General features: G+C 38.3%; 1 protein-coding gene across 1 annotated transcript; it reads right to left on the reverse strand.

Moving 5' to 3' along the window:
- Positions 1-745: 745 nt before the first annotated feature.
- On the reverse strand, positions 746-27098 carry CD53 (CD53 molecule). The gene is given in 8 exon segments (NM_001253839.1): positions 746-935; positions 1800-1883; positions 2942-3022; positions 7061-7156; positions 7701-7775; positions 8553-8741; positions 9623-9702; positions 27034-27098. Coding segments are annotated over 7 exon segments (660 nt in total). The 5' UTR covers positions 9686-9702; positions 27034-27098; the 3' UTR covers positions 746-863.
- Positions 27099-27331: the final 233 nt, after the last annotated feature.

A 27331-nucleotide genomic window follows, 5' to 3' on the forward strand; every position in this document is an offset into this window, starting at 1 on the left:
TGCTGGCAGGGCAATCAGACTGAGTCATGGAAAGTGTGTTTGAGATGTAGAAATGAGAATATAGTGATTGAGATCATAGCTATTTTATTTATTGAATATTTAAAATAGTACATTAATAAAACTTTGTGTGATAGAGAAATAACACTAGAACTCTTTTGAATGTGATTGTCAACTAAACCACCATAGATACTGGTTCTGCTGAGTTCCTCCATAGTTATGTAAATCAAAGGCTGAGAGATTGGCTGGAGTCAGGATACAAATCTCTGGATCATTTCTTCTGAAAAGACTTAGAATGAATCAATAAAGTCCTTTAATAAGGAAATTGAAATGAAACCTTGCCCTTTGAAGAAAAAGTGCTCTGTCATACTGTGACCAAGGCCTCTAGTCAAAAGGAAACAGAGGGTTGTGACAATGATCTGGTGAGTCTGGCCCCAGAGCTCCCTTCAACTGGTTTCTTGGTTGACTTTGGAGAGTGGACTGTGCATGATTTAGAGGCTAGAGATTTGTTTGACAATGGGAAAATGCAGAAATTCAAGTCCCAGACCCATCCTTTGACCTGGAGCCATTAGTGCCACAGGTTCTCTTAGGCTCTCACATTTGAAAAATGTTCAGGTGTCAGTGTCGACACCTTGAGAGACATGGCAGCTGACATGAGTGAGTGAATGACTGGCTTGCTGCCTGAGGTGGGAAATGACTGCCAGCACCCTCTTCTCTGGTTTTATGAAACAGGAGCCAATACAAGGAAGAGATAGGAGGGGAACAAAACTGCCAGTCCAAAAGGTAGTCATTTAGGGTTTCACACGGTAAGTGGTTTGAGATTTCCAGAGATGAAACAAGTCTCTCCAGGACAAGGCAGCGGCAGGTCACAGCCCTAGGACCTGGCTGGTTTTATCAATCTGGCAGTTCAGCGTCAGCGCAAAGGACATCCCCAACACCTGAGAAAAAAGTTGGGAAAATGTGAGGTCTAATGTAAGAGGACCCATCTCTCCCACAAGCCCTGGGATGAGCCTCAAAGAAAAAGAAAGTGTCCATCACAGTGAAACCACCCTTCCTGCCCTCACTTCCAGTTCCTCCTCAGGAGTTCTCTCCTTTAGCTTTAGAATGGCATCAGGGAGATAAGTTGGGTGGCATTGGCAAGACAGTAGATTATAAAGTGTTGGGACATTTTTTTGTCTGCTGAAGAAGTCACAGAAGCTCTGCTGCAGGTATAGTCAAGTTCTGCACAAGTCAACATTTCATGCAATGAGTCATCTCTACCCATGCCCTAAGCCTCCTTAGTTTCTATGTAAAGAAAAATCATTTATCTCTGAGCTTCTTGATTAAGTCTTACTAATGTGCAATATACCCAAAACATTTGGGTATAAAAGTGGTAGAAATATAGCATAATAAAAAAACACAAAACTATCCCCAATTCACCCTTGACTTTTCAAACTAAGCAGAGAAACAAGGAAGAAATTGATTAATAATTGACATCATCAACTTCTGCTTAGCATAAAAGGCCAATTTTTCAAGTGGAATGTTTTATCCATCACAAGCTTTTCCAGACCAGTGAATGAAGGACCAAAGTAGGGATCTATTTGGTGGCTTTTAATTTGACTATGAATTACTCATATCTCTTAGGGATAAGTTGACCAGATAGATCTTACAGCATATTTTTTATATGCCTTAAATTGGTAATAACATCATTTGACTGGGGGAGCTCATATTCACTGAACACATACTATGTCCTTGGTACTGTTCTAAAACCTTACATTACTTAACTTGTTTATTTTCACAATAGCCTGTGGTTAAATTCTTACCTCTACCACACACACGCAGATAGTGATGATTCCAATATACAGGAAATTGGAGTGAAACCACTGTTCTGCTTTTGCATAGCAACCCTAGAAAAAATTACAAGTACAAATGAGACTACTATTATTCAACTTTATCAGAAGGCTTATTTGGGAAGATAGTTTGTGTTTTGCCTTATGCCAAAATACTTAGGCCAGGTATTATATTTTTATTTTCTTTATATGGATGAAGAAACAAACCTAAAGTAGAGAATATTAAACTAGAGACTTTTCTGGTGTTATCATTACAGTGGCACCTAATGTAGAAGTCCTAGATCCTTACACACTGAGTTAAACTAGCTCCCAAGAGGCATGTCAGCAACAGATGTCCTTATGTTTTTCGAACATTCACCACTGACTTGGGATTAACAAATGGGAATATAGGCTGTGCAATCCCAGCATTGATTGCATTTCAATTTTGCTTTAACAAGGAAAACTTTCATGGCCCTACTAATCTCCAGAACAGTTGCTGGTTGGTGGATGTCCCAGTATTTCTTCACAGACCTAAAAAATTTTGGAGATTTCCAAACAATCCCAAGAGTGGAAAACATGGGTAACAGGATCTTAGGGACTTGGTCTAGAAGATAATTTTGGCTTCTTCTCTGGGCCCAGTCTGGAGGTCCAAATTAAGCAGGCAGATTGTTTCAGAAGTTCCACCAACTTTTTCCCCCAACTCCTTGCTCTTTCATTTATGATTCATTTCATTAAGGGGCTGGATGCTGCCATCTCCAAGGTAAGAGAGCAGAAAGACAGGTAGAGAGAGAAGCTTTCCTACCTCAACATTACAAATTTCACTTTCAACCATAAGGAGACCTATGTCTTGCTGAAGAAAAATCTAGACATAATCCTCTGCCACTATCACACAAACTTTTCCTCTATAATGAAATAGTTTAGGGTAGCAAGATTCTTAATGGTGTCTCTAGTCTAAAATGAGCTTATTCCTTATTTTCTGATTTGTCTAGGTACCTGGGTTGTCTCCCTGGTCTCTATTTTGTTCAAGATTCTCTGTTTCTGGTTGGGAGGACTAAGTCCTATATGACTGGAGTTCCTAAGGCAACTAAAAGTTTAACCAATGAGGCCAATAACAGAAAAGTTGCCCAAAAAATTACCTGAACTTCTGGATATGGAGGGCAAGATGAGGGGTGGGCTTTGCCCCAATCACTCGCATTATTTACACCACAACATTGCAGCTAAAAAACAAACAAAAAAATGTGATGGTTAGAAAGTCAACAGAAAGAAAACTGTGGGCCTTGGAGAATAGGTGGGCCCTTCAGATCTGACTCTATAGCAGAAAATCCAGAATTGGCCTGACTACTGTGGCTTTTTAGGAAAAAAGTACTTTAAAACCCATTATACCATTTCATTCACATAAGACTCCTTGAAGTAGAGAAGGCATGCTTAATTTATTCGCATTTTACAGATCAAAAATTAGGCACACATGGGACTTTATAATGGAGGGATCAGGCTGACTATACCTAGACCCATCAACCAGTCTTAAGATCATAGGAAGTAGGGCAATCAGACATTATGTGCCTGCTTACATGATGCAATAGGAAATATGAGCTATGTTAGTCTCACCACAGATGGAACATGCATCAAGTCTCCATATTCACAAATATGGGAGATAAAGACTCCCTGACACTAAATACCTTGAGGAAACAACTAGCCTGATCCAGAAAATGGGGGATTCTACAGGACAAACAACATAATTTCTTTCCACAAATAAATAGCATGAACAAAGAGGGATACTGTTATAGATTAAAAAAGATTTAGAGAGACACATCATCCAAATGTAACATGTAGACCTTGTTTGGATCTTGATTTGAAGAAACCAATTAAAACTAACTTCTTGAAGTAGTTAGGGAAATTTGAATATAGATCATTTATTAGTGTCATTAAGGAATCACTGTAAAATTTTATGTGTATTAAAAAGAAGTTATTTTACATGAATATTAAAAAACACACTTCTAAATAACACATGACCAAAGAAGAAATCTCAAGAGAAATTAAAAATCCTTTGAAGTAAATGAAAATGAAAACACAACTTGTAAAAATTTGGGGGATGCAGCAAAAGCAGCACTGAGAGAGAAATTTATAGCACTGAATTTATAGAATTGAAGTTCTTGCTAATGCAATAAGGCAAGAAAAAGAAATAAAAGGTATACAGATTGGGAAGGAAGACATAAAACTGTTTTTGTTCATAGAAGACATGATCATAAACCTCCTGGAACTAATAAGTGATTATAGCAAAGTTGCAGGATACAAGGTTAATATACAAAAGTCAGTTGGTTTCCTATATTCCAATAATGAATAAGTGGAATTTGAAATTAAAAACACAATGCCATTTACATTAGTATCTCCAAAAATGAAATACTTAGGTATAAGTCTAACAAAATATGTATAAGATCTATATGAGGAAAACTACAAAACTTTGATAAGCAAAAATCAAAAAAGAACTAAGTAAATGGAGAGGTAGTCCATGTTCATGGATAGGAAGATTCAATATTGTCAAGATGTCAGTTCTTCCCAACTTGATCTATTGAATACAGATTCAATGCATCCCAATCAAAATCCCAGCAAGTTATTTTATGGATATCAACCAAATGATTCTAAAGTTTATATGGAGAGGCAAAAGACCCAGAATAACCAACACAATATTGAAGGAGAAGAACAAAGTTGGATGACTGATGCTACCCAACTTCAAGACTTACTATAAAGCTACAGTAATCAGGACAGTATGGTATTGGTGAAAGAATAGATAAATAGATCAATGGAACAGAATAGAGAGCTCAGAAATAAAACCACATAGACATAGTCAACTGATCCTTGACAAAAGTGCAAAGGCAATACAATGGAGAAAATATAGTCTTTTCCACAAATGCTGCTGGAACAACTGGACATCCACATGCAAAATACTGAATCTAGACAGAGACCTTGCATCCGTCCCAAAAAGTAACTCAAAATGGATCATAGACCTAAATGTAAAACACAAAACTGTAAAAGTCGTAGAAGATAATATAGGAGAAAACCTTGGTTACAGTGATAACTTTTTAGAAACAACACCAAAGGCATGATCCATGAAATAAATAATTGATATACTGGATTTCATTTAAATTAAAAACTTCTGCTCTGCAAAAGACAGTATCAAGAGAATTAGAAGACAAGCCACAGACTGGAAGAAAAAATTTGCAAAAGACACATCTGATAAAGGATTGTTACCCAAAATATACAAAGACCTCGTAAAACTCAACAATAAGAAAACAAACAACCTGATCAAAAATTGAGCCACACCTTAACAGACACCTCACCAAAGAGGATTTAGAGATGGCAAATAAGCATATGAAAAGGTACTCCACATCATATGTCATTAGGGAATCACAAATTAAAACAACAATGAGATAGATGCCATTATATACCTATTAGAATGGGCAAAATCTGGAATACTGACACTAAATGCTGGTGAGGATGTGGAGCAATAGGAACTCTTATACATTGCTGGTGGGAATGAGAAATGGTACAGCCACTTTGGAAGACAGTTTGGCATTTTCTTAAAAAACTAAACATACTCTCACCATATGACCCAGCAGTTATGCTGCTTGGTATATTTCCAAAGCAGTTGAAAGCTTATGCCCCTCACAAAAAACTGTACATGGATGTTTACAGAGCTTTCTTCATAATTGCCAACACTTGGAAGCAACCAAGCTGTCCTTCAGCAGGTGAATGGATAAATGAACTGTGGTACATCCAGACAATGGAATATTAATTGACACTAAAAAGAAATGAGCTCTTCAAGCCATAAAAAGACATAGAAGAACCTTAAATGCATATTATTAAGTGAAAGAAGGCAATTTGAAAAGGCTACATACTGTGTGATTCCAACTATATGACATTCTGGAAAAGGCAAAACTATGGAGACAATAAAAGGATCAGTGGTTGTCAGGGATGCGAGTAGCAGGAGAGATGAATGGGCAGAGCACAGAGGATTTTTAGGGTAGTGAAAATACTCTGTACGATATTATAATGAAAGATTTATGTCATTATACATTTGTATTTGTTCAGTTGCATAGAATGTACAACACCAAGAGTGAACCCTAATGTAAACTACGGACTTTGGATGATACTTATGTGTCAATGTAGCTTCATCCTTGGTAAAAGAAAAAAAATGTACCGAAAAAAATGTACCTGGTGAGTGACACTGATAATGGGGGAACCTATGCATGAGTGGAGGCAAAGGGTATATGGGAATTCTCTGTACCTCTCTCTTTGTTCTATTGTAAACCTAAAATTGCTGTAAAAAAATAAAGTATTTTTTCTAAAAAAAATAAATTATTATCTTTATATTTAATAGGTAAAATGATAAAATGTCTAATATTTGCTTTAATATATTCTAGAAAAAAAAAGCATAGGGATTAGCTGAAATGACACTGGCAAAATGCTAACTGTTGAAGGTGGGTGATATGTACCTGGAGATTCATTTTGCTGCTATTCTCTTTAATTTTGTATATATCTGAAAAGTCTATGATAAAAAGGCTTCTAAAGTGAATTGAAAAGAAAGAAAAAGAAAGAATTGTAGATCTAAAGAGGCTAAGCAACTTTCGCAAGGCCCTCCAATCCTTGTCTCTAGGCTCTAGTTCCTGTGCTATTTTTCTACTCCATACTAAGCAGATATGGCAGGGCCACAGGTGGCTCCATGTGGTCACAGTGGTATTATCTGAGACACAGACTATGCCGGTGCCAGACTGGCTCCCTGACTCTTCTTTATCCCCCAACACACAAAGGCAGGAATGAAGAGATAATATATATGTTTGTGGGTGGGGAAAGGGCATGAGGAATGGGGGACTGGTGGGCTAGCTAACAAGCATGATTTGGGCTTCTCAGGAGTTCAAGAGATTTGCTGTATTGTACAATTTCCATTTTAAGAAAAATTTTGGAAAATACTAAACTAATCCAGTATGACTTGTTTGGGTCTTCCTTACATCTTAGTAGGGTTTAAACAATGAGCCTATCTGAGTTGGTGAAGGAAGAAAGAGAGAATGTAGATAACATTGTACCAATCAGACTGATTCCTATGCTTCCCTGTTTGTGAGAGCCAAGCATTATTCTGGACCTAGGGGCTGTGGACCTTAGATTCTGAAACTTTAAGGAAAAGAAATCCCCTCTAGCCCCTAGAGACTGAAGTTGGAAAATTAAGCCTGGGCTGAGCTGAGGAGGATTCCATCTATACTCACAAATGACTGGATGGAGTCCCACGCTGCCTTGGTGCTGTTGTCTGAGTTGTATCGCCGGATGCTGTCATTCAGGCCTTCAGCCACATAATTACTCAGCTGGGTGGGGCACATTCCAGCAGAGGAGACATTAAAAAAAGGAGGTGAGTTCAAGGAACAAGGAATTTCTGGGAAAGGCTAGTGGTTCCATTTGCTACTCCCTCCAAATGGTCTCCTCAGGGCTGAGGAAGTGAAGAGAGGGAGTTTATATACAGGAAGAAGTGCTGAGGCTGAGATGGCATTGAAGGAATAAGTACACAATGGTCTGTTGTCCTTCCAGAATTTTGGTTTTACAAAGGAGGAAAAGGGACCATCAAAGCATGAGCTCTCTTAGGCACTGAGGCAGATGTTCTCTACTGCCTAACACATGGAAAAAAGTAAGCAGGAGGAAGATAAAGTTGTTTTACTGTTCTTCCCATTCATTCCTTCAAAGCACCACTCAAATGCAATCTCCTTCATGACTGTTTTTTTCTCCCCAATTACAGTTAATCTCTCTTTCCTCCATCCCTCCACTTTGCTTCTATGTCTATTATAGGACTTATTTTATGCTACTTCTTTTCCACTGTCAGCAATACAACAATGAGTTGTATTCTTTATAACTTACCTTTTGTTCATACACGAAGAGCAGGATGGCCAAGGTCACCTCAGCAAGGAGGATAATCAGCAGCAGGACAAAGAACTGGGGCAAAGCAAAGACATGCTCACAGTACTGATCCCAGTTCTTCCCCAACTCCCACTCCATCCTGGGAGCATCCAGGCATGTCTCTGCACCTAAGCAAAGGTTCCTGATCCGGCCTGTTCAGGCCTTCATGAGCCTTCTCTTGTTTTGTGAGGAATATTTGCTATTTTCTTTCAACTAGACTCCAAGACTCTAGAGGGTAGATCAGCTGTCATCTAACTTTGTTCCCTCTTTCCCACTGTGCCTATCGAGCTCCATGGGCGTAATGCATAAGCAATACCATTTGTTGAATCAATGAAGCAATTTTGGCATTGGCTTTGTTGAAACAGCTGAGCAAAAGACCAGTAAACTAGACTACGTGTCTTTAGAGTCTGGGGCCTAGTCCTTTCTGCAAGATCAGGGCTAGTTTGGACTGGAGAACAGGTGATGGCGGAGATTGAGAGGAGTCCTCTACACGTAGGGAGAAAAGGTGCTGTAATTATGGTCCTAACTCATATTTATCTCCAACTTTAGATGCTTACTCTCTTTATGTTAATCATATACAACAGAAAACACGTTTTTACTTGTTCCCTCTCCTTCACCTTTTTACCCAACACTAATTTTGACTGATTAAAACCTTTCCCCCATGTCTATTATCTTCCACCTTTTGCCATTAGTCTGGGAACTAACCTGTGATTTCCCTGTGCCTGTAGGTGAGCTGCCAAGAAATATCTTCCATGAGAATTAAGGCAGCATGTCCCCCAACTTAGGGCACCACATCAGCTGCTAGGAACTCACCGACATAAGCAGGCACTTGTTCTCCTTGATGGAGCCCATGCAGCCGAGGAATGCAACCACCATGATAATGGAGCCCACGATGACGAGCGCATTGCCCAGTGTGAGGGAGGGGAGATTATGGAAAAGCACCCCGAAGTTGTTGTGGATCAGGAGGTAGATACCAAAGCCCAGAATGCAGCAGCCACAGAACTGAAAGGAAGAATCCCACAAATTTCTGAGATAAAACATGGTTCTTCAATATCTTTTCATATTTTCACTTGCTTGAGGTCAGAATCATCTTTTTCCACTGGCTTTATCAAGGTTCTCATGAACAATCTTTATCCAGCTTTCCCTATGAACCTAGAAAAGAGGTGATCCCAGCTTCACCCTGTGATATCCTGTTCATGCACCTCCTTCACATATCAGATACCAGGGGAATCTCACTCCTGGGAGTAACACAGTATCTTCATGCTTCAGATACCCTACTCCTTGTTCCCTGAACTGGTTACACATGGTCTTCCCTGTGGAAACTACAACCACGTGGATGGGGTGCCATGGTTGAGGAAATTCATCTTGGTAGGCAAAAAACTAGAGAAGCCAAACTTTTAAGAATTTTCTCATAGGCACATGAATACCATCCCATCCTATATCTGAAATTCAATTGCTGAATTTGGTACAGAGAAATCTCCCCAGAAGGGGTGACTTCCTTTTCAATCAGCTATTCTTCCAAGTGGCCCAGAGGGGAAAAAGGAAAAGCTGGAAAAAAAGAGGCACTCAATACACAGCATGTAGAGTCTCAGGTTTTCACCCTTGGGTGTAAGCAGTGAGCAGTAGTAGGCTAAAGTCCCCAGAGAGAGAAACAGCATCCCCATAAGTAACTGCACTGGTACCTTTCAATTTTACAGGCTTCTACTGTGGCAGGATGGCAAGAGGGGAGGAAGTTATTTCCCTGTTCTTAGGTTGAGTATGCTGCACATGACCCAGGTATGCATGGGTTGCACTCCATACCAGGCTCTTCAGTAGAGGAGAGAGAAGTAGAGTGTAGCTGGGGAGGAGGTGGGTGCAGCCATGCTCAGAAGAGACACACTTACCCAAAAGAGCAAGTTGAAGAAAAACAGGACATACTTCAGCAGTTTCAAGCTACTCATGCCCATGTTGGGACAGTTTTACCCTAAAAAGTAAAAGGAAGAAGAGAGGAAGTAAGTGACCTGGCTCTGCAAGGTGGCACAAGAGATCAAAGGCACCAATGTTCAGGGTTCAAGGATCTCCAGCATCACCTTGGATTTGAGCTGTGACTCTCCTCTGGAAAGTTTGCCCAAACTCCCTATTATCTTAGTCTCCAAACTGAGGTAACTATTGGATCATTTTGGACACTTGCTTTTGCTTTAATTCAGCAAGCCCAAAATGCTTGACATTGAATTAAGCACTGTAGAAGAAAGGATTAGAGACACTTTCAGAGGAGGGTGAATCACAGTGACACATACCAGGCCAATGTTCAGGGACCAGTTCCCGGGCACTTACTCAAGGAGGCAGCCCTGGGGTCAGAGATAGGCTGGTCAATCAACTATGGAGAAGGCCAGTGACTTGATTAACCAGTTCCTTAAATTCCCTGAGATGTATATACATACTACATTTGGTCTATAGCCCTCTCCACATGAAAGTGGGAGGGACATATCTATGCCTCGTTCATTCTTTTACCAAAGAAACATTTATGTTTCTAGATGCTGTGGGGGAATGCAACCATGACTAAGCTGTAGCTATCCTTCAGAGGATGTCAATCTTACAGCAGAGATAAAACTGGCCAACAGGGGCTGGCCGAGTGATGCAGTGGTTAAGTTCACACATTCTGCTTCAGAGGCCTGTGGCTCACCAGTTCAGATGCCAGGTGTGGACCTACACACGGCTCATCAAGCCATGCTGTGGAGGCATCCCACATATAAAGTAGAGGAAGATAGGTATGGACGTTAGCTCAGGGCCAGTCTTCCTCAGCAAAAAAAGAGGAGGATTGGCGGCCGATGTTAGCTCAGGGCTAATCTTCCTCAAAAAAAAAAAAACAAAAAAACTGAGCAACAAATATTCAATGGGGAAATGAAAAGAGATAGCAATGAAAGCTTGACTTTTAAAAAAAATAGAATTACGTTTTCTTGGTGAGGACATCAATACATCAATGTCAAGTCTTGTCCCCAATTCTAGAGATACAGATACACAATTTTGAATTTTCTCTCAGAAATAACAAGGTCCTACAGAGTGACACATATTTAAAAGCTGCATGTGAAACTGATAGATAGAGCATAATGTCAATTTATTGTTTTTTTATCCACTAGAACTATGCCTTTCTAGTGCATAGATTGCTTGTACAATCCATCATACCATCTTTGCAATGTCAAGGTACCCAGAAATCAGATGGTCTTGAGGGATAGTTCAACAAGGCTGTAGATAAGCCTGATGAGCTACTTTTGTTCCACAATACAATAATCCTCTCTGTTGAAAAGACCAAATACTTCTATCTATCTCAAATTGTTTTCCTTTTCCTTTACTTTGTCCTTCTCTTTCCCCTTTTCCTTCTTGTCTTGACTCTCAGGATTATTCTTAATTCTTCATTACTTCAACCAGTTAAAATAAAATTAATTATATTATAAATAAATTTGGATATACTTGTGAGATAAAAAAACATATGATGATTTACTACATAGGCTTTGAGGTCAAACTTGAATTCAACTCTCACATATGCCACTAGATAGCTGTGTGAGATTTAGAAATCTACTTAACATTTCTAGTCACAATTTATTCCTATGTAAAACAGGGGTAGGGCTGGCCCTGTGGCACAGTGGTTAAGTTCACACATTCCACTTCAGTGGCCAGGGGTTCGCCAGTTCAGATCCTGGGTGCAGACCTATGCGCCACTTGGCAAGCCATGCCGTGGCAGCATCCCACATATAAACTAAAGGAAGTTGGGCACAGATGTTAGCTCAGGGCCAGTCTTCCTCAGCAAAAAGAGAATTGGCAGCAGATGTTAGCTCAGGGCTAATGTTCCTCAAAAAAAAAATGGGGGTAATACTTACACCTCAAGAGTAGATGTAAAGATCAAATGATCTATGACAAAGACTGGCATATGATTAGTACTCAGTAAATGTAACCCATGATTAGTTACTCTTAAAGGACCACTCTTGTTTGTCAGGAATGGATGATGGATTTGAGTGTTTCCCAGGCCTCTATATGTTGACCAAGTATCTCAAGACTAAGACACATCCATGGATAAATAATCTTACTCATTTTGTCTAGAATTTTAAAAATTAATTTAACTCTTAGGATGTGACATTTACAGTTCTCATCTCCAAATTCTTGAGAATCCTTACTGTAGCCCTTTGTACAGGCTGTATCAAGTAATAAAAAATGAATATGTCAAGTCTCAAAGACAGTACCAAATGCCATGGAAATTCAGAGATTTTTCAGCTGGGTTAATCAAGGAGGTGACATTTAAATTAACATATTCAAATGAGTGCCCTTCCTTTGAGCAACTAAACATTGACTATCATGATTCTCCATAACTTAGAGCTCTGGTTGGCTACTGAACACTTGAAATCTGGCTAGTCTGAATTAAGATGTGCTATAAGTATAAAATATACACTTATAATGAAAAAGAGCATATTAATTTTTATATTGATTACATGTTGAAATAATATTTTGTGTATAATGTGGTTACTAAAATATATTATTAAAATTAATTTCACCTTTTTCCTTTTAGTTTTTTAAATGTGAAAATACAAAGTCACATATTTGGGATATGTGTCTCTGGGCAAGATGGATTGACAGGGATCAGATTTACCCTTTTACCTAAAACAACCAAAAAATGTAAAAATTATAAAACAATGGCCTGCAAGACACTGAACATCAGACAACAAGAGACAGTTATCCCTGAGAGATGGAAATAAAGGGTGTGAGCCCTATGATTGCCCCAGCTTATTGTGCTGACATAGTTTCCAGACCATGGGGCAGAGAGGAGGAGCCTGGCAGATTCTCTGAGTTGAGGAGACAGAAGATCTACAGATGATGCCTATATTATTTTCCTATTGCATCTATAACAAATTACCACAAACTTAGTGGCTCAAAACAACATAAATTTATTCTCTTATAGTTCTGAAGGTTGGAAGTCCAAATTCAAGGTGTTGGCAAGGCTGAAGTCTGTCTGAAGGGTTCAGGGAGAGAATCTGTTTCCTTGTCTTTGTCAGCTTCTGGAACTCATTTGCATACCTTGACCCCTTCCTTGCAACACTCCAATCTCTTGCTTTAGTCAAACACATCTGCTACTTCCCACTCTGACCTCTTGCCTCTTTCTCATAAGAACCCATATGATTAAACAGGGCCTGCTCAGATAATGAGATAATCTCCTCAGCTCAAAATCTTTAATTTAATCCCCCATAAAAGTTTCCTTTCCCTATAAGGTACATGAACATATTTTGGAGTTCATTATTTAGCTTACCACGGTGTCCATCAAGGATTCAGTTGAATACTGATTAACACATGCATGTAAAGAAATTATCCAAAACTAAGTAGCATATGAACAGTGCTTGGCGCTCACACAGAGCTGGGATTAGTGCTGTTCCCACCAGCCAGAATAGAAAACCTCAAGATTCTCAGGGTAGAGTACACAGAAGGGTCTTGCTTCAGTTAGTGGGGAATAAATAGCTCTAGACTGAATGCTGCTCCAGATCCACCTAACAAATCTTAAAAGCAAGGCCCAAAAGTATCAAACACTTTCCAAGTAACTTAAATTCACCCCAGAACAAAGCTGAATAATATTTGTAGGAATATAAAAATATCCATCCCTCAACAAGGTAAAATTTGCAACGTCTGGATTCACTCAAAATATCAGGCATGCAAGAAATAGAAAAGTATAACCCATAACCTTGAGATATGTTCATCAATTAAAACTTACCTAGATGTTAGACTAGTGGTTTAAGACATTAAACCAGATATTTAAAAAAGTAAGTAGAGACATGGAAAATATTTTAAAAAGATAAATCAAACTTGGATTGATTAATGGAAGATTGGACATTGCAGAAGAAAAGGTTAATGAACTTGAAGACAGCAAGAGAAACTATCTCAAAAGGAACACAGACAGAAAACAAAAATTTTTTTAATGAGAAGAGCATCAGGAGTTGAGAATTTCAAGTGGTTTAACATATACACGATTGAAGTCTCAAAAGAGAGGAGAGATAGGGTGAAGAGAAAAATATTTGAAGAAACAATCACTGAGAAACTCCTATATTTGATTTAAAAAATATACCCACAGATCAAAGAAGCTCAATGAACAAGCACAAGAAAAATGAAGACTACATCAAGACAGTTTATAATCAAATTACTCAAAATCAGAGATAAAAATAAAATCTTAAAACAGCTAAAGAAAAAAAAATCTTAGGTACACAAAAACAAATATAAGGATACGAACAGACTTCTCATTGGGAAAGAGGCAAGCCATAAGACAGTAGAGCAACATAGTTAAAATACTAAAAGAAAAAATGTGGTCAACCTAGAATTCTACACCCTGTAAATATATATTTCAAAAAGTAAGAAAAAAATACTTTCAGACATACAAAAGCTGAAAGAATTCCTCAGTAGATTGATACTATAAGAAATATTAAAGGAAATCTTCCAGGTAGAAGAAAAATGAGGTCACATGGAAATATAGGACTACACAAAGAAAGGAAGAGCACTAGAATTAGTAACTACATGGATAATTATATAAGATTTTTCTTGTTATTTAAATATCTTTAAAATATCCTGGACTGTTCAGGCAAGAATAATAGCAATGTTATGTGTGGTTAATAAAAAAATGCAAAAGTAAAATTTCTGATAACAATAACATAAGGCTGCAAAGGGAGAAATGGAAGTGTACTATTGAAAGGTTCTTATATGTGAAATGGTAATATCACTTTAAGATAGACTGTAATGAGTTAAAGATGTATGCTATACACCATAAAGAAATCACTAAAATAACAAAACAAAGAATTATAACTAATAACCCAGCAAAGGAGATAAAAATCATAAAAGTACTAGATAAATAAATTTTTTTTAAAAGCCAGAAAAAAAAAGAGGCAAAGGAAAACTGCTATCATCTGAATGTTTGTGGCCCCACCAAATTCACATATTGAAATCCTAACGTCCAGTATAACACAAAATATTGATATTAGAGAGAAGAATGGTCTCAAATAAATGACTTCATCTTCCATCTTGAGAAATTAGAAAAAGAACGGCAAATTAGACCCAAAATACATAGAAGAAAGAAACCTGAAATCAACAAAAAAAGATCAGAAAAACAATCAAGAAAATCAATGAAATCAAAAGTTGATTCTTTTGGCAGATGAGTAAAATTAATAAACCTCTACCCAGAAAATCAATTTAAAAAATAGAGAGGACAAAAATTACCAACATTAGAAATGACAACTAACAACACTAGATTCTACAGATATCAAAATGATAATAAGTGAATATGATAACAACTTCTTGCCAATAAATTCAACAACTTAGATGAAATAAATTCCTTGAAAGATGTGAATTACCAAAGCTCACTCAAGAAGAAAGAAATAATCTGAATAATATTATATCAAATAAGAAATTGAATTTGGAATTTAAAAAAGTTCCCATAAAATTCTCCAACTAAATGACATAGAAAGGCTGAATGGATAAAAAACAAGACCCAACAATATGCTGCCTAGAAGAGACTCGCTTCAGCTTTAAGGACACACCCAGACTGAAAGCACAGGGATGGAAAAAGATATTCCATTTAAATGGAAACCTAAAGAAATCAGGAGTAACTATATTTATATCAAACAAAATAGACAATGAGCCAAAGACTGTAATAAGAGACAAAGAAGTCACTATACAATGACATAGGGGTCAACAGGAGGATATAACATTTCTACATATTTATGTACCCAACATAGGAGCACCTAAATATACAAAGCATATATTAACAGACCTGAAAGGAGCAATAGAAGTACAATAATATTATAGGGGACTTCAACACATTACTTTCAAAATGTATAGATCATCAAGACAGAAAATCAACAAGGAACTATTGGCTATAAATTACATGTTAGACCAGATGGACTTAACAGACAAGTACAGAACATTTCTTCTAAGAGCAGCACAATACCCATTCTTCTCAGGTGCATATGAAACATTCTCCAGGAGACAATATATGTCAGACCACAAAACAAGTCTTAATAAATTTAAGAAGATTGAAATCATATCAAGCATCTTTTCCGGCCACACGAGTATGAAACTAGAAATCAATTACAAGAAGAAAACTGGAAAATTCAAAAAATATTTGGAGATTAAACAACATGCTCCTGGACAACAAATGGGTCAGAGGAGAAATCTAAAAATATCTTGAGACAAATAACAATGGAAATATACCAAAATTTTGGGGATCCAGCAAAAGCAGTTCTAAGAGGGAACTTCCTAGCAATAAAGACCTACATTAAGAAAAGATGAGTATGGGCCGGCCCTGTGGCACAGCGGTTAAGTGCGCACATTCCACTTCAGCAGCCCGGGGTTCACCAGTTCAGACCACAGGTGTGGACATGTCACCGCTTGGCAAGCCATGCTGTGGTAGGCATCCCACACAGAAAGTAGAGGAAGATGGGCACAGATGCTAGCTCAGGGCCAGTCTTCCTCAGCAAAAAGAGGAGGATTGGCAGCAGATGTTAGCTCAGGGCTACTCTTCCTCAAAAAAAAGAAAGATGAGTATCTCAAACAACCTAAGTTTACACCTCAAGTACTTAGACAAAAAAGAACAAACTAAGCCCAAAGCGAGTGGCAGGAAGGAAATAACAAATATCAGAGTGGAAATAAATGAAATAGAAATGAAAAAGACAATAGAAAAGGTTAATGAAAATAAGATCTGAGTTTTTAAAAAGACGAACAAAATAGACACGTTTATCTAGACTTACCAAGAAAAAAAGAGAAAGGCCTCAACTAACTATCTGAAGGAAATGAAAACACTATCTCAAAAAGATATCTGAGCCCCCATGTTCGCTGTGGCGTTATTTACAATAGCCAAGACATGGAAACAACCTAAGTGTCTGGTGACAGATGAATGGATAAAGAAGATGTGACATATATATGAAGGAATACTATTCAGCCATGAGAAAGAAGGAACTCCTCCCCGTTGCAATAACATGGATGGACCTGAGGGCACCATGCTAAGTAAAATAAGTCAGACAGAGAAAGACAAATACTGTATGATCTCACTTTTACGTGGAATCTAAAAATAGCAAGCTCAGAAACAGAGAACAGATTGGTGGCTGCCACAGGCAGGGCTGGGGGAAATGAGTGAAGGTGGTCAAAATGTACAAGCTTCCAGCTGTAAGATAAATAAGTTCTGGAGATGTGAGCTACAGTGATAATACCGTGACTATAGGTAACAATATTGTGTTGTATATTTGAAAGTTGCTAAGAGAATAAATCTTAAACGTTCTTATCATAAGAAAAATATTTTTTAACTATGAGATGATGAATGTTAACTAAAGTCACTGTGGTAATTATTTTGAAATGTATAAAATTTATCTATTTTTTCCAGTTTTATTGAGATATAATTGACAAAAATCATTACGTTGTCGGGTCTGGCCCCGTGGCCGAGCGGTTGAGTTCGCGCGCTCCGCTGCAGGCGGCCCAGTGTTTCGTTGGTTCGAATCCTGGGCGCGGACATGACACCGCTCATCAAACCACGCTGAGGCGGCGTCCCACGTGCCACAACTAGAAGGACCCACAGCAAAGAATATACAGCTATGTACCGGGGGGCTTTGGGGAGAAAAAGGGAAAAAATAAAATCTTTAAAAAAAAAAATCGTTACGTTGTATACCTTAAACTAATACAATGTTGTTTGTCAATTATGTCTCAATAAAACTGAAAAATAGATAAATTTTAAAAATAAATAAAAAGCTTCCCATAGAGAAAATACCTGGCTCAGATGCCTTATTGATGATTTCTGCTAAACGTGTAAGGAAGAGCCATCACCAAATATATTCAAACTCTTCCAGAAAATAGAAAAGGAATGTAAACTTCCCAACTCATCCTTTAATGCCAGAATCATCAGATACTAAAAATGTAGAAAGACATTACTGGATGTATAACATAGACCAATATACCTCACGAATATAATATAACAATTATAAACAAAATTTTAATAAATAAAATCTACTAATATAGAAAAAGGATAAGAAATATTGACTAACAGAGGTTAATTCCATGAATGCAAGGTTATTTTAACATTCGAAAAATCAATTTAATTAACTATACCAACAAATTACAAAAGAAAAAAATGATCATCTCAATAGATGCAGAAAACTCATTTGACAAAATTCAACATCTATTTCTGATAAAAACTCTCAGCAAAATAGTAACAGAAGGGCACTTAACCTTATAAAGAGCATCTATGAAAAAGCTAGAACTAACATCATACTTAATGGTAGAAGACTAAATGTCTTTCCCCTGTATTAGGAAGAAGACAAGGCTGTCCACTCTTACCAATTCTATTTAGCTTTTGTACTGGAGTTTCTAGGCAGTGGAATAAAGCATGAAAAGAATGCCACCCAAATTGGAAAGGGAAAAGTAAAACTGGCATTATTCACAGTTGACATGATTGTTTTTGTAGAAATTCTACAGAAATCTACCCAAAAAAATCTATTAATAAACTAATAAATGAATGTAGCAAGATTGCTGGATATGATTCAACATATAAAAATCAATAGTATTTTTATACTTTAGCAACAAATCAGAAATCAATTTTTAAATACATTTACAATGGCATTAATATATGAAATACTTAGGAGTAAATCTGATAAAAGATGTGAAAGGCCCATATACTGAAACTGAAACAAACACAAGCAAACAAAAAACGTGGCTGAGAGAAAGTTAAAAAGATGTAAATAAATGGAGAGATATACCGTGTATATGGCCTGGGAGACAATACTATTTAGATGTCAATTCTTCCAAAATTTGCATGTAGATTCATTGTAATCCCAATCAATATCACAGCAGACTTCTTTGTAGACATTAACAAACTGATTTTAAAATTTACTTGGGAATGCAAAGGTCTTAGAATAGCAAAAGCAAATTTAACAAAGAACAAAGTTGGAGCACAACCACTACCTGATTTCATTACTTTCTATAAACCTACAACAACAAAGATAGCATAGCACTGGCAATAAGACAAACAAATAGATCAATGGAACAGAATAGAGACCAGACATATATGGACAACTGACTTTCAACAAAGATATAAAGTCAATACAACAGAGAAAGGATATTCATTTCAAAATGACTCTGAAACAATTAGATATCAATATGCAAAAATAAAAATTAACTTGGATCTGTATCTCTCACCATATCAAAAAACAACTAAAAAATGGATCATAGACCTAAATGTTAAACCTAAAGCTATTAGGAGAAAATATTTACCATCTTGGTTTGGCAAAGAATTCTCAGATTAAGACACAACAAGCACAATCCATAAAAGAATTGATAAATTGAATGTCTTCAAAATCAAAAACTTCAGCTCTTCAAAAGACACTATTAATGAAAAGACAAGCCATGGACAAAGAATCAATATTTCCAAATCAGACATGAGTAGGAGCTACTTCACTCGTCTTTGAATCCTTGAGACCTAGCACAGTACTTGATTACACTAAAAAAAAAATGTAATTTTGAACAAATGACTGGATCTCTGCTCATTAACTCTTAAATAATCCCATGTAGTGGAATGAACATGACGCTGCTGAGCCAGGAGCCTTGGGCTTGAGATTCATTCTGCCAATAAACTAATCTTTGGACATGGGCAGATAACTTAGACAGAAGGAGATTGGGCCAGATGCCTCCTAGAGTCACCTCAGCCCCAACATCCTTGGATCCTGTGACAGCTGCTTCAGGCCCTTGTCATCTAACTGTCCACAGAACACCAACTAATGAGGTGCCTACAAAACTGGGAATAGCCTCCTGATTCTTCTCTTCACAAACAGGAAGGAGAACCTCTATTTTCTCCTTCCCTGATTTTCCACTTACTCAGACTCACACTAAATTGAAGGAGAAAAGCTGCCCATTTGGTGAAGATTGTCACTGCTTTTACCTCATGCAATGATGGGCCCAGTTTTCATATAAACCCAGAGAGAATGCCACTCTGTCTCTCTTTCCCTTTCTTCACTATGACTGGCCAGTTCTTGAACTCCACCCCTTCCAACCCCGGAGTCTAGAAGAAGTTAAAGTCTGCAACTTCCAGCCCAGTGACTCATGACTCTGTGAAGAAAGTCCCTGACGTCAGCTTCCAGGAAGCTCTGTGACGAACTGCAGGTAGCTGTGGCTGCCTCCCACGGCCCACTGTGGAGGCCAGGGATGAAGCTCACCCTTTAGCTTCCTCCAAGCAAAGAGCTGGGACTGATAGATTCTTGTGGATCTCTAGTTCAATCCCTCTCTTTTCTTTGACCCACATGTGCAGCACCATCTAATCTGGTCTTGAATTTAATCAAGTTTAAAGTGGCTAAATTTGGACAGAAGCTTCAAGAAACTATCAATTCTTGATCTCCAGCCTCATCTGATTCAATCTTGGAGACCAATCTGGAGCCATAGCAAGCCAGCTTTTGTGTTACACAGACTGTTATATTTATAAGATATTAATAACTGTTCCTCAAAAAAACCAAGCAAACAAACAAAACAATAGAGAGTGAGAGGAATCCACAGTCAAATAACTTTGGAAATAAATGGGATTAAATAAAAATAAAATATAAAACAATAAACAGCTTTTTTAATGTATGACTTCTGAGAAACTTGTTAGATGCTAATATACATTATGGGTCTCTAAGAGAAAAATCTACTTAAATAACTACAAACGTGTTCTTATATTGAAAAATTACTTAACAGCTCAGAGAACATAGTGTTCCATGGAACAAAGATTGATAAATACTAGTAATGAAATCAGACAGGTCTAGTTTTGAATGCTGGCCAGTGCTACCTACCAGAAGTACGGCCTTGGGCAACTTATTTAACCTCTCTAACTGGTGGATGCCTGAAACCACAATAGTATCAAACTCTGAATATACTATGTTTTTCCCTGTACATACATACATACCTATGATAAAGTTTAATTTATAAGTTACAAATACAAAGTCCATAAGTAGGAGATTAACAACAATAAACAGTAATAAAATAGAAAAATTATAACAATATACTGTAATAAAAGAACCTCAGCATACAAGTTTTTTCTTTGCTTATTAACTCAAGAACTCTCACCTTTTCACTTAAAGGAAGCACTTTATGACTTCTCTTTGGCACATACAAATTGCTAGCATCACTACTCTTGCACCTTGGGGCCATTATTACGTAAAATAAGGATTACTTGAACACAAGCGAAAGTTGATCTGATCACCAAGACAGCTACTAAGTGACTAGCGGGCAGGTAGTGTATACCACATGGATACGCTGGACAGAGGGATGATTTACATCCTGGGTGGGAGGGAGCAGGACTGTGCACAACTTTATCACGTTCCTTAGAACGATGCACAATTTAAAACTTATGAATTGTTTATTTCTGGAGTTTTCCATCGAATATTTTCAGATTGTGGTTGACCATGTGCAACTGAAACTGTGGAAAGCAAAATCCTGGATAAGGGGGAGCTACTGTACTGACTAAAAGGTCAAGTTCAGAGCTTTCCTATCAGTCCATTCCTAAGGGCCATCCTGAGCTTCCTGCTAGAGTTTCAGGAATAAAATACATCAGGTGCCAAAAGGCCTTTAATAATCCTTTGCTTGTTTGACTTTTTGTAAATACCTCTTAAAAATAGTTTTGTGTACCCTTTGTAAAAAAATACAAAAAACAAAGAAAGTACAGAGGAGAAAGCATAAAATCTTCTGAAACCCCACCTCCCAGAGATGACCACCATTAACATTTTTGGTGAATATCTTCCAGACATTTCTCCACATAGGTTCCTCTATATACAGATCTTTTTACCAATTTACATAGAAGAACACGGCATTCAAAAAGATAGTCATTGGGTTCCTATCCCCTCCTACACAGAGCCTGTGGAAATCTTTGGTTCATCAGTGAAGAATATTAGGGCCTTGATTAATAACAATTTTTTCTAAACAGGAAAGAAACTGTTCTCCAAGAAAGCCCTCAAATTAAGGCCCTCACACCAAAATAAATTTAGATAGATGATAGAGTTTGCAGAACCCTGCGAAGTGCCAAGTTCTTCATAGAAACATACCTTATTTGTAATCCTCATATCAGCCCTGCAACTTAGGTGTCAATTTCTTTGCAAACAAGAAATATGACTCAGACCGCCTGCATAACTGGCATAAGATCACGAAGCTAATAATCAGCAAAGACGGGGCATAGGCCCATATCTTTCAGCCACCAAAGCCCAGGCCCCTTCCACTGTCCCAGGCCCCAGTTTTGTGCTCTCACTTCCCAACTCAACTCACTTGTCGCAATGTGATGAGTCTCCAGGAGGACTCCTTCTCTCTTTCAGTTTGAAACTCTGTGAGCGGTGGCTGAGAAGGGACGGGGTTATGTATGCATGTCTCTTTGAGGGAGCAATTGTGGGGGAAGAGGTGATAGTAAAATAAAACAAAACCAAACCATCAACTTATAAGCATTAGTTTCCTGTCATCTCTCCATCACTTCGTCAAAGGGATGTGTCTGTCATCTTATTCCTCCTTGAAATTGTGGTCTGGTGAAAATTCTTTCATTTCAAGGCTCCTTTTGTGGGAGAGAAATTAATGATTTGTAGAAGAGAGAAAGAAGAAAGAAGCAAAGAGAGAAAAACCGAGGAAAGACAAATCCAGATGATCTTGGAGGCTCATTTCCTTCCCTTTGGAAGCGTAGAAAGATAATAGCTCAACAGAAAAATTATAGATGCTACTGGTAGCTGACCTGGGACAGGAACTTTTATAACAAGGCCACTCTCTAAATCAGGAACAGTTACATGAAACAGTTATTACTATTGCAGAGTCAGTAAACTAGGGGTTCTTTGTCCTTACCCTAAAGATATGCGGAACTTGGCAGCGGAGGGTCCCTGTCAGAGAGGCCTGTCCATGGTGCGTGCAAGCAAGCTATGCTCAGTGTGAGTAAGGCTCTGTGTGACATAATGAAAGCCACTTCTGTGGTATCGAAAGTTTGAATAACCTGAATCTAGTCATGAGAAAACATCAGACAAACACAAACACAAATAAAGCAACATTTTAAAAAAATAACTTGCCTATACTCTTTAAAAATACCAATGTCATGAAACACAAAGAAAGACTCAGGAACTGTCCCAGACAAAAGGAGACTAAAGAAACATGACAATTAAAAGCAATGTATGATCAGAGATTTCCTTTTGCTATAAAGAATATTAATGGGGCAGTTTATGGAATCTGAATAAAATCTATAGATTGTTAATAGTATTCTATCAGTGCTAATTCCTGATTTTGATCATTGTAACATGGTAATATGAGAGAATGTTTTTGTTTGTATAAAATACACCCTAAAGTACTTAGGGGAAAGGATATCACATCAGCAATTACTCTCAAAGGAGAAAGCCAGGGAAGGATAAAGAGAATGTGGTAAAATGTTAATATTTGGGAAATCTGGGTGAAGGGGGTTCAGAAATTCTTGGTACTCTTTCTGCAACTTTTCTGTAAGTCTGAATTTTTAGCAAAATTAAAAGTAGAAAAAAAGAATTGAACATGAGTAAACAATCTACAGGATTTTGATCTCAAAATTATTACAACTCAAGTCTCTGATGGTGTAAATACTGAGATTCTATAATACCTATTTTTAGAACAAACCATCGGGTAACTCTTTAATGCCTCTGTTTTTCCTGATACAGAGTCAATGCTAAGCCATGAGTTCAAATTTACTTGAACAAATTTTAAAAGATGTGAAGTATCAAAATCATTTCTCACCCCTATTTCTCAATCTAGCTCTTCCAAAATAGGAAATGTCAGACAGCAGTTGACAAATTAAATATATAACTTGCTAGCATATTGATTTCAGATTAATTGGATTTATAACTAAGTTGTCTTTTTATGTTTGCTTATGTTAAAATGTGCTGGAAGTTTCTTTAAATAGAACACAGTCTATTTAATAAGAAGTCTATAAGAAAAGGGAGAATAGCCTAGTGCGGAAGAAAGAGATTCCATAGAGAATCAGAAAACATTCTAAATAACTAGTTAAGTAATTTTATGACTTTGGACAAGTAACCATACCTGAAAAATAATCAGATTGGAATGTTATAATAATAGCTAATATTTATTGGGCTCTCCCTATGAGTTGGACACTTTATTTGAACCTAAATTATCTCTAAGTTTCCTTTACGGAAGAACATTCTATCACTTGGAATATACTGCTCTTATTTTAAATGATTATAGAAATGTATCCTTGTGGGATCTTTTCTTTCACAACAATTCTTGGCCATAGCTATGATACATCAATGCTACTGCTTGGGTAGGAACTCTATTGTGTGCTGGTGAAAAGGGACAAGAGTAGAGGGCTTGCCTCTATATCCCAACACGAAGATCCACAGCCTCCGCTCTAAGTGCTCACCCACTGGCTTTGGAAAGGCATTTTCTTCCTATTTTCCAGAGCCTACTTACAGACAGCCTTCCAAAACTGAATGCCCAACATCTAGCTGTAATCCTCTTCTCTTCCACCCCTACATCCACCCCAGAAGCGCGCTTGACACAGCTGTGTGGTTTCTCTGTGTTAACTTGCTTCAGCGCTCTGCACCTGCAGTGGTAGCTGGGTCCTGGAGCTTCCTGAGGGCAGATGCCCAGTCTCTAAGACCAGGGTGATTTTCACACATTGAATGCTCACTGAGTACCGGAAGTGCTGTGGGCTGACTAATGTAGGAACACAAACCAAACCACTGCAACTAAATCAACACAGCATTTCCTGGAACAGAGCTGAAGGCAAATGGCTGTAATCTTACAGAAAGCTACACCCTTCCCTCTAATCCAGGAGAAAATCTTGGTTGAGGAGGAAGAAATCTGCCTCTTCACCCTCATTTCAGGCCACATCCCATAAATTCTGGCATGTGGACGTCTCAGGGGTAGGCCTAGGACCTGCCGGGTTAGTGATCTCACCATCCACTTTCAGGTTCTGGGGTTCCAGAACCAAGTAGGAGAAAGGGATTTCCATTTCCTGTGGTCCTACAACCATGACTTGTTATACTTCAGTCTCATTTGCTTACTCTCATTCCTAACATGCCTGGAAGTTCTCATTTGATTTTGTGTATACTGTGCCCTGTCTGGAAGGCCATTACTTGCATGCTCCATAATAAACTCATACCTCTTTGAAAATGAACCCAAGTAGTCACCTCCCCTCCCAGGGAGTCTTAGGCACACTCCTAAACTCCTCCAACATTTTGTGCTCACTCTTCCTCTGTTATAGAAAAGATCACTTTGTCTTATATTTGTGCATTGCTGTGTCTGTCCTCCGCACTAGACTCTACAAACAAGTTGAGATTGATAACCACATCAGCTATCCTTGTGTCTCCAGCACTTAGCACAATTCCTAGCCACTGGTATTTTTTGGGGTGGGAGTGAGGAAGAGGAACAGGCCTCAGCTTCAGAGTCTGAAGCCCTCTGGACAGTCAGAAGTCGACCTGAGGACATAAGAAACTAAAGACCAGCAGAGTTTGACCTTTCCAGTTTGTGCCTCTCATTAATTACCAAAGATGAGGTCACTAAGGCAATGGAAGCTGTGAAGGCATGGACTTTGAATCCTTCCCTGTGGCTATAAAGGTACCCAATCCTGTCATTTAAATGCTAAATACTCTTAGCTGGCCCACACAGGAAATATGACAGGAAATCACACTTCAGCTCAGCCTCTGCTCTAGTTCAACCACAGTTTCAAAATAGTGCAGATTCCGGTGGAGGTTGAGAAAGCAAAACTTTGCTCAGCCAACAGCTAAGACTCCGCTTTTGCTCAGTTCTCTTCCAAATCATTTGCATATATATCTGATGCCTCTTACCTCCCATGGTAGTTCTTTAGGGGCAGGACTATTTGGTGGACAAATATCCTTCTTCTACCTTGACCCTCCCCCGCCCCAATAGTATTTTCCAAAGCACAGTGCCTGGCCCCAGGAGGCACTTAACCTGATTATTAAATTAACTCATTAAAAACTCTGGTCTTAGCCTGGCCCAGTGGCATGGCAGTTAAGTTCGCACGTTCTGCTTTGGTGGTCTGGGGTTCATCAGTTCAGATCCTGGGTGTGGACCTACGCACTGCTTGTCAAGCCATGCTGTGGTAGACATCCCACGTATAAAGTAGAGAAAGATGGGCACAGATGTTAGCTCAAGGCCAATCTTCCTCAGCAAAAAGAGGAGGATTGCCAGCAGATGTTAGCTCAGGGCTAATCTTCCTCAAAAAAAAAAAAAAAATCTGGTCTTTATTTTTAAATTCAAGGCCTAATAGCCCCGGAGGTGCTTTGGGAATCTAGAGCTCTCTGGCTCATTCCCATCCTTCATTGTTAGGTAAGTGAGTGTGGTCCTAAGGGACTTTCTTTTCCCCTCCAGGGCATAATCAGGTGAGATTCTTGGAGGTCATGGAAAGAGAAAGCTCTGATCTAGTTTCCTGTGGTGACTAGATCTCCAGTAACTACTATGGGGTCACAGAAACCCAGGACCAAAGCTTGGCTATCACTTTGAGTCCATGAGACCTCAATCATTAGTTATGGGACATGAATTAGAAATCTTTGCAATATCGAGTTTTGTTAGTTGGTGCATTTTATACTATATTTATCTATATTGATGTTTTGTACACCAAGGACAAGTTTACTTGGGGGAACCCTAAGGATCACAATGTTCTTCCTGCCCTTTGAAAACAATCAATCTAAGCATCTCTTAGAAGTATCTAGATTTCGCCTCTCGAAATACAGGTACTGGGCACGTCCTGAGTTCTTGTCTGAGCTGGGGGTTGCGATTTGTAGCTATCGTTCCATTTAGTGGCTGTGAGGAATCACAGTGAGATTCACTAACTTTACTTTTGAAAATTTCTCAAATGAAAAAGACCTGCATCTCACAGCTGCCTTTCTAAATGGCTCCGGCTGTTGGTTCTCTCCTCATTTTAACATCACAAAACCAGTCTTCTGAAGACCAGAGCATGTAAGAAATCTCCCCAACTTCATCTCGCACACAAATGTCCAGGCATCAGCAATGACTATACACAGAAATTCAAGTTCTGAGGCAACTTAAGCACATGAATGCCCTGACCCAAATTGATATCAGATACTGTAATTGGAAGCTGGTCAATTAAAAGTGTTTCTGGCCTGATTGCCTGTTGAAGGTTACTAGGATCCTACTGATCTTTTTACTTCCTACACTAAAGATTTGCGAAACAGGCATAGTAGGACATTTTAGGGTTGCTAGAGAGAAGTCTACAGAGCCTCCTAAGAAGATACTCTATCCCACATAATATGGTTCGGGTCTTCGCTCTCAAAGCAGATTAAAATGTCACCAGTCTTACCTTTTGCAAGCACTTCTCCTCAGTCGTTTAGACAGAAGTGGTGATTATTCTTGCGTTGGCTGCGACAAGGCTGGTAACACGGATGTCTGGGGCTATTTGTGTAGAAGGAGAAATGAAAGAGGAATAAGTGTGATCACACTGTGACGACAGAAAGTCCAGAAAAGGAGAAGGAGGAAGTGAGGCTGGGCCCACCCTCTTTAGCCTCAGTTACTATCTTTCCCCTGTGGCTTTTCAGATGTTTACTCCCACGAACCACCCAAATATCTAAACTGGTTTCTGTGAAACACAAGAAAACTCA

This window comes from Equus caballus, chromosome 5 (assembly GCF_041296265.1).
Source record: "Equus caballus isolate H_3958 breed thoroughbred chromosome 5, TB-T2T, whole genome shotgun sequence".
Lineage (NCBI taxonomy): Eukaryota > Metazoa > Chordata > Mammalia > Perissodactyla > Equidae > Equus > Equus caballus.